Source organism: Lissotriton helveticus, chromosome 4_2 (genome assembly GCF_964261635.1).
Source record: "Lissotriton helveticus chromosome 4_2, aLisHel1.1, whole genome shotgun sequence".
Taxonomy (NCBI): domain Eukaryota; kingdom Metazoa; phylum Chordata; class Amphibia; order Caudata; family Salamandridae; genus Lissotriton; species Lissotriton helveticus.
In genome coordinates this window covers 126,984,367-126,993,368 of record NC_136064.1, presented here as the reverse complement: position 1 = coordinate 126,993,368, position 9,002 = coordinate 126,984,367, and the positions used below count along the sequence as shown (strand labels likewise).

The window sequence follows — 9,002 nt, the reverse complement described above, 5'->3', positions numbered from 1 at the left end:
AACCACCCAAGAAAATCACTCTAGGAGGCACCAGTTTTTGCACAAAAGTTGCAACATGCAGCACAGTCCTCAAACGAAATGATATAGTCTCCAACCAGCGTGAATGTTGCCCCATCATAATAGCTGAAGTAGGACTTCCGACTCCTTGTCAGGTAGTCCCGTTTACAATAAGACTTATGTTCAACTGACATGATAATTAGGGCCTAAGTTGTGTGCAGTTTTGTGATATTAATAATTTCATTGAACAATAAATAACACTAAAAAATAAAGGCTCAAAGTCAAGCTTGTTAAAGAATGAATAGCAAGTGCATATTTTAAAGGACTTTTCCAAAAAACCTATTCACTGTAGTTGCAGAAATTGCATTGCTGTATTTGTTTCAATTAAGGTGATGGAACATGTGGCTCACTTTATAGCATTGTTCGTCCCAAACAGGATTCTAAATATGTATATGCTTACTCAGCTGACACCAAAGGAAGAATAGAATTTGGAATGAGATTTGGAGAGCACACACATAAAAGTGACTTTTGTTCATCAATAATTTGCAATTTAAATCATTTAATATAAGAATAGGTGCACATATAGAAGAAGTAAAGTTTGACATTTTTCATCATTGAACATGGCATCCTTTTCTGATCTGAAAGAGCTCCATGATCGACACTTGGATGCGACTGCGCCGGTGACTGAATATATAGCAAAGCATTCTGCCTTCCTTGATGATGCGATTACTCGGATGTTACCTTCTTTCAACAAAATCTTCTCCTCAGGTCTGTTTTTAATAATAAATGTATTTTTATTTTATTTTGCTAGTGAAATCAAAAGCAGGGATAGACAATTGACATGAATGATCAAATGTAAATTTCTACACTTAGGACAAAAACACATTGATAATGAAAAGTGCATTGTAAAATATATAAATATTTACCACTCATCCATAGTGTCGTTTACACTGTGTATTAAAAAGCAAGATGGACTAAAAATAATGTTACTCATTTCCCTGATGTTGCACAAATATTGTATAATTTGGGGCACATGTATCAATATTGCTTTTTGCTATTCCGTAATGGCGAAAAATAAGGAATCGCAATTAAGTAATGCATCAATAAATCGCTAAAAAAATAGCGATTTCTTAAAATTCCTTAATTGCGATTCTTTAATTGAGAATCGCAATTAAGGAATACCCCCCCATTCATTCCTATGGGCCAAGAGGCCCATAGGAATGAATGGGAAGACATTCTCAATTTGCGATTCTCAATTAGAGAATCGCAAATTGAGAATGCAATTTCAAGGGTGCAGGGGTGTCCAAAGGACACCCTGTTGCACACCTGAAATCTGCCTATAAGTACATCTTGCACACACACATACCCCAAGGGCATGTTTGTGTGTAAAATGGAACTTTGAAAAATGCACTTTAGTGGATTTTTCTATGTTTTCGCAAATTACCATGAAGGTCAACTTCATGGTAATTTGCTCCCCTTATTAGCGAAATCGCTAGTTTTTTAAGTTTGATGCATTGCATTTAAGGAATCTCAATTTGAGATTCCTTAAATGCAATCGCAATTTAAGAAATCGCAATTTTGCGATTACTTAAATTGCGAAAAGTACAAAAATGATGATGCATCCCAAAAGTTCAAATTGCATTCGCAAACGGCCGATTTTTGCAATTCGCACCATTTGCCAATGCAATTTTCAATGATACATGTGCCCCTTTGAGAATAGAGAATTGTAATAAAACATAGGAGGCTGTTTCTGCAGCTCAATATATAGAATGCACCAGATACTGAGACGAGACAAATTGTATTACAGATCTGGTCCCCTTAAATATTAGTGACATTAAAATTCTGATGATTCATGAATGCAATAAACAAATATATTACCCTAGTTGTTTTAATGAATCTTTTTTATCTCACTATTTCATGATAAGACAGTTATACCTGAGCATATATGCACAGTTGGAGGTATTTAGATTATTTAAACTAGACTCAATATCACATTGGACATAAAACCTAGACCCCCGTAACCTTTAGCTCGCCCAGAGCATAAATAGTGCAAGTTCAAGGGCTGCATTCAAAGGTATATATACCAGCCTGCTACATTTATGGAGGTGGCAGTGGTGTCCATTGTCACATATTTAACTTTTGTGTTATTTTGCGATAGTGTGTTATATTGGGAATTAAATCACTTCTAAGTTGAATGGAAGTTAAACGTGTTGAGCTTATGTAAGAAGTACCATCAAATTTCCCAAAAAAATGAGTTTGAGATGACACCTTATAACATACATTGTGTCGCAACTAACATGCAGGGCTCCACAACGAGGCCCTGTAGAAATCACCCTCATTAACATTTTAACTTTCAGTGCCCGTGCAAAGACCCACCTCATGCACCAATAAAGCTACCTGTGTCAAATAACTGAAAACAGGAAGCCCGTCCTATGAAGAAAGTCAGGCTTAGCAACCTTCAAGCAGGAGGGCCAGGCAATCATTGTTTAAGCATTGTCCTGCCCTTTGACTTCTATTTTCTGAGGCGGTCAGGAGATATATCAGCAGAGACAAACCAGACGGCACCTCTGATCCAGATCCGTTGCAATGGGAACCCTCCTTCTGAATCGAGCATGGCAGATCCACACAAATGTAAAGATAACTTGCGCACATGAATTGCACAGTGATGTCATCAGCATGCATGATGGGGAATCACATATAGCATAGTACGTTTGTTGTTAGAGAGCATTGCATGTTACCAACACCAATAGGGGGACCACACTGATAGTTATCTTCCTGTCCCCGATGAAACCATTGCACATATACCTCATTCCAGAGACCAACGAAGCCCACATGGGCATAGAAACTGGCCTGCTGAGGACATATTGACAAAGACCCAGCCTTGCCAAATGCAGACATTACATCGATTGGACAGAGAGGGTTAAAGTGGCATCAATAAGTGCCATTGGTTAAATCCTTTTTTGAATCTCACTGACCTCATGATTGTGCACTGTGGTTGCAATGACCTAGGCACTTTGACTGGGGTCGGTCTGGAAATGCTTATGAAGAGAACCTTAAGAGAATTGATGTCACTTTCCCCCCAAACTGCCTTTGTCTATTCTAACATATGCCAAAGGCAGATATGGAACTGGTACAATCAATATTGTCCACAGATTGGGAAAGCTAGGAAACATGTCAATAAATCTGTTTCTGCTTTTCTCCGAGATTATAGGATGGGGTCCATTTACCACAACAATCTAAGTTTCAATATGCAAGGCATCTAAGGGAGAGAAGGTGTACATTTTAAAGATGAAGGTAACAGAGTCTTCCTTCAACGTTAGACTCTGCATAGGTACTTACTTGTAGGTACCAAAATCTCTCAATAAACACAACAGCTTTTTTTAGAGCCACCCAAGATCTAAACACATAAGCTTGATGTATCTGAAAAATATTACTTTTTATTGCTTGCATCCAATGTGTTAGGAGTCATGCACCCAACAAGGCCACACTGAGTGCCGTGCTGAATGGTTGACTCCTAATATTACCGTGTAAAAAATAGCACCTATCACAAATTTATATCCTCCTCGGGGAACCCATCCCTTGGGCCCTATATACAACATTGGGGACTGTGGGGGGAGCCCCAATGCCCCCATGGTCCCATCGGCTCCCAGCGTCCTTCGGAAGCCAGCACTGCTTTTCCACATGGATAGCTGCTAACATGCAGCTCCCCGTGTGGAAAAGCAATATGGTTTGGATTTTGAAAGAGAAAGCAGGTTTGCCTGCTCTCTCTTTCAAAATCCAAACCAAGTTTGCTATGGCAGAGCAGTGTCCCGGGGTGGACACCCTGAAACACTGCAGGAGCCGGCCCTGGGGGGTGGCAGTCTCTAGGTCTAACAACCGCTCCAGGAGGGGGCCCACGCGGTGCCCTCCCACAATATACAAAGTCCCGGGGGTGGTCGTTCCCAGGGCTTGGGGGAACTTTAATACTCCCCAGCACTTTTTAGAATGCCCCAGGGGGTAGCAGTCCCAGGGGTGGGGGGCTGTTGAACCCCCACAGCCATGCATATTGCTGGGGGGTGCCTTTAAGCCTCCCCAACAATTTATTTTGTAGACCCCAGGGCTGGGAGCCCCTCTGGGTCCCCCATAAAATGTAATACTGGGGTTAACTAATAAGCCTGTGCTTTGTTTTAATATTATTTTTTACGGCAGGATCCACGCACCCTCGTGAATTTTGCAGTTTTTTGGGAAAAAATAAAATGTGGGGGATCCTGGGGGTCCTAGTTGGACCCACTAAGCAGGTCTAGAGGGTCAGTGTATTTCTACCCTGCCCCCTTAATAGGTTTTACTCACTTATTCCACTGACTTCTTCAGCCTCGCTTCTACCGAGGCACAAAATGGCTGGATTGGAATGTTGACAGCCAATTAGCATGGACCTCGTGATCGTAAGGGTGCGCTTAGGGTACGCTCAGGGTGCGCAGATCCTGCGCGGGCATAGATATATATGTGATTTTACTTTTGATTTTCTCAGCAACTGAACGGATTTACACCACTTAAGCAAAAGGCACGACTCTGAACCAAGACCTCCCTCTTTGCCAAATTTAGTGTAATTCCGTTCAGCATTTCGGGCTGTAGCTGTGATTAAAGGTTCTCATGGGAAGTTGCATGGGGAAAACGCATTTTGGGACCCCACTTTTTTCTCGCCCACCCCCTTAATTCCTCAAAAAAAGAGCAATGGGCCATATTATAAACAAAAGGCTATACATTATCGCCACTTTTATCGGCAGGAAACTGCAGATAAAGCGGCGATAATGGGCTTGATAATATGCCCTTGTGAATAACCATAGCAGCCCAGGTTAACATCAGAACCTGGGCTGCTATGGGAATTTACAAGGGTCTATGGTTTTTTGTTAATGTTGGGAGGGTGGGCTTGATCATACGTCCTTGTAAATTCCCATAGAAGGCTATGTTATGGTGTTAACATGCGCTTCTATGGGAAATAAGAAGGCCGTGTTATCAAGCTCATTATCGTCGTTGTATCGGCAGTTTCCTGCCAATAAAATGGGGATCATTTTAACACCGGTCCTTGATAATATGCACCTAAGTTTATTGGTCAAAAAAAGAGCAATGGGCCATATTATCAACAAAAGGCGATACATTATCATCGCTTTTATCGGCAGGAAACTGCAGATAAAGCGGTGATAATGGGCTTGATAATATGCCCTTCTGAATAACCATAGGAGCCCAGGTTAACACCTGAACCTGGGCTGCTATGGGAAGTTACAAGGGCCTATTATCAAGCACATAATCGCCACTTTATCAGCAGTTTCCTGTCGATAAAAGCGGCGATAATGTGTCGCCTTTTGTTGATAATATGCTCCTTCATTTCTATGATAGTATGTAAAGCTTTCCTTTTTTTGGTGTAGCAGTTGTACTCAACTCGCATGCTCAGCGTCGTTTCGAAGCTCACGTTTTCTTTTTCTTCAAGTTCAACAAGCAAACCTTTCTTTATATCAGTTAGTAAATCTGTCGCTTTCTTTTCCCGGTTTGTGTGTGTCATCCGCTGCTGTAATTTTGTACAGTATTAATAGTCATATTTTTATATATTTATTTTAAAGGTAGTGCTGAGGCGCCAAACGTTGATTACGTACTCCGTCCACCGCCATTTTAGTAGTTTCTCACCGTTGTTTTATTATATCTGTTAGTTAGAACTCAGTAGTTTTCAATCCTAGTCTTGAATATCTTACTATAGTATTTCAACATTATTTTTATTGTGGACCGCCATACCCCTCCCCCACAAAATAAAAGAAGTATGGAGTTTTTTTTATCAACTTTTATTAAACATAAAATATAAACGAAACTCAATTATGACTATATTAGAACTGGCAAAATAACTTAAACAATGTTATAAACAAATTGTGAAATGGATTCCAAAAGGTGTTCGATTGGTAATCTGCAAAAGAAAAAAGAAAATTAGAGTTTAGAATTATGTAGATGTGAGTAAATGAGCTGAAGCATTACAAGTTGTGGTAACTCTACGGTTTTACGTGTGCGGTGTGACTCGTACAATCCAGTTCTGTTATAGTGCCACGTTCAAGTGGTGTCTATATGGAAGTGCCTATTGTGTTACTGACGGCCGTTATGGCGACTTATTTCTAATGCATTCCTATGAAGGCTTTGTAGATCTAGGCCTCTGTGCTTACTATTGTATAAACCTTGCGGGTAAACATTTCAGGCAGTTGGTGTCACAACTTTTCTGAACAATTCTTCTACACGTCGAAGACAGCAGTGTCTAAGCTTAGGAGAGAAAGAGAAATTATGTCACAGAGAGTGATAGAGAGAGAAAGAGAAAGAAAACAACATTAAAACTGTGTTGCAGAGTCTGGAGTTGAGATTTTGTCTAGAAAAGTCAGACGTACAGTTACTAGCTTCTTGCATCACTTTACCCATGTTAAAAGTGACTCAAAAGTGGAGTAATAAGGTTGTGGATCTGTTTGTCAGACTGTTGTAACCTATCTGTTGTCACTGCTTGGAGGTAATTATAGATTTTACAGAGTTTTACGAGTGCAGTGTACCTGGTACATTTTACTTGTTATAATGCCGTGTTCAAGTGGTGTCTATATGGAAGTGCCTACTGCGTTACTAACGCCTGTTATGCCAAATTATTTCTAATGCATTCCTATAAAGGAATTGTAGATCTAGGCCTCTGTGCTTACCGTTGTGTGAACTGTGCGCTTAAACACATACGGAAGGGGAGTTCACAACTTCACTTGAAAATTCTTCTACACGTCCAAGCAGACAGCAGTGTCTAAGTTTAAGAGAGAAAGAGAAATGATATCACAGAGAGTGAGACAGAGAGAAAACAACATGAAAACTGTGTCGCAGAGTCTGGAGTTGAGATTTTTTCTTGAACCAGACGTAGATTTACCAGCTCCTTGCATCACTTTACCCATCTGTTGTCACTGCTTGGAGGTAATTATCGATTTTACAGAGAAGCTGCTGTACACTACGCACTCTGGGCCATAATATCAAGCCTGGGCGACAAAATTATCGCCACTTTATCGGCAGGAAAGTGTCGCTAAAGTGGCGATAATGGGTTTGATAATATTCTCTATATAATTCCAATCGAAGTTCATGTTAGATGTCCTTCACATCTAACATGAGCTTCGATTGGAATTCCATGTAGCATATTATCAAACCTATTATGCCCACTTTAGCGGCAGTTTGCTGCCGATAAAGTGGCAATAATTTTGTTGCCAAGGCTTGATAATATGGCCCTCTCTCCTTTCATAAACAAAAGTTACACTACAGTTTTACGAGTGCAGTGTACCTGGTACATTTTACTTGTTATAGTGCCTTATTCAAGTGGTGTCTATATGGAAGTGCCTACTGCATTACTAATGCCTGTTATGCCGAATTATTTCGAATGCATTCCTATGAAGGATTTGTAGATCTAGGCCTCCGTGCTTACCGTTGCATAAACCTTGTGGCCAAACACTGCAGACAGTTGGATTGACAACTTCATTTTAACAATTCTTCTACACGTCCAAGCAGACAGCAGTGTCTAAGTTTAAGAGAGAAAGAGAAATGATGTCACAGAGTGAGAGAGAGAGAAAGAGAGAGAAAACAACATTAAAACTGTGTTGCAGTCTGGAGTTGAGATTTTGTCTTGAAAAGTCAGACATACATTTACTAGCTCCTTGCATCACTTTACCCATGTTAAAAGTGACTCAAAAGTGGCGTAATAAGGTTGAGGATCTGTTTGTCAGACTGTTGTAACCTATCTGTTGTCACTGCTCAGAGGTAATTATAGATTTTACAGAGAAGCTGCTGTACACTACGCACTCTGGGCCATAATATCAAGCCTCGGCGACAAAATTATTGCCACTTTATCGGCAGGAAAGTGTCGTTAAAGTGACGATAATGGGTTTGATAATATGCTCCATGGAATTCCAATCGAAGCTCATGTCTGATGTCCTTCACATCTAACATGAGCTTCGATTGGAATTCAATAGAGCATATTATCAAACCTATTATGGCCACTTTAGCGGCAGTTGGCTGCCAATAAAGTGGCGATAATTTTGTCGCCCAGGGTTGATAATATGGCCCTCTCTCGTTTCACAAATAAAGCTAACACTACAGTTTTACGAGTGCAGTGTACCTGGTATATTTCTGTTGTTATAGTGCCGCGTTCAAGTGGTGTCTATATGGAAGTGCCTACTGCGTTACTGAAGCCCGTTATGGCGACTTATTTCTAATGCATTGCTATGAAGGCTTTGTAGATCTAGGCTGCTGTGCTTACCTTGTATAAAGAAATATTTCAATTATGTAAGTACAATTTAAAACCATTGAGGGGTAGGAAAGCCATATGAAGGAGAAAAAAATAGCATTATGCATATACAATTTACAGTGGAGGCTGATGTTGTGACGTCTTCTCTTAACTTTGCTTCTGTCGTCTTTTGTCGTGTCTTGAAAGGCTGTGGTTTCGCTGAGTCTGGTAGTTTGTCTGTCACCGGAGCACAGGCAGGCAAAATAGAGCGTGCTCATGTCAGTGCACGCATTATGGGAACCGCGGGGCTGACCAAACGAAGCCTATGGCCGTCATTGGTAGCGTTTTTTGTGGTCTGCAAGAATGATGGCCCTGGGGGACATGCCATTGGGTAATGTATTGGTTTCCAGGCTAAATGATAGCAAGCATGCTAGGTGGTGGCATGTGGGTACTGTAGGCGGGCGTGCACCGCGCATGTGCAAGTATGAGTGTGTGCACTAACAATTAACAACAGAGAGAGATGGGAGCGGTGTTATAATGTACGAAGAGGCAGGCCCAGAATCGGATCTGCAGTGAGTCTTCACTTTTAATCATTCTCCATAGCATGCCCTGAGCTCTGATTTGTCAGTGAGAGGGTGATCGCACCACAGTTTATCCTGTTTATCATACTCAGCTTGTACCCGCGCATACGGTACGAATATGCTTTGATGTTAGGCGTTGCATTAAAGCTTCAGTGTGACGTCATGTTCAGCGTTCTGTA

General features: G+C 40.9%; 1 protein-coding gene across 1 annotated transcript in view; it reads left to right on the top strand.

Annotated features, from left to right (window-relative positions):
- The first annotated feature begins 617 nt into the window (after positions 1-617).
- Positions 618-9,002, top strand: part of LOC144752099 (nicotinamide N-methyltransferase-like) — a 100,705-nt gene continuing 92,320 nt past the window's right edge. Inside the window, exon 1 of the mRNA XM_078640043.1 lies at positions 618-765. Within this exon, the coding sequence (XP_078496169.1) occupies positions 618-765 (148 nt within the window). The remainder of the gene's footprint in view (positions 766-9,002) is intronic.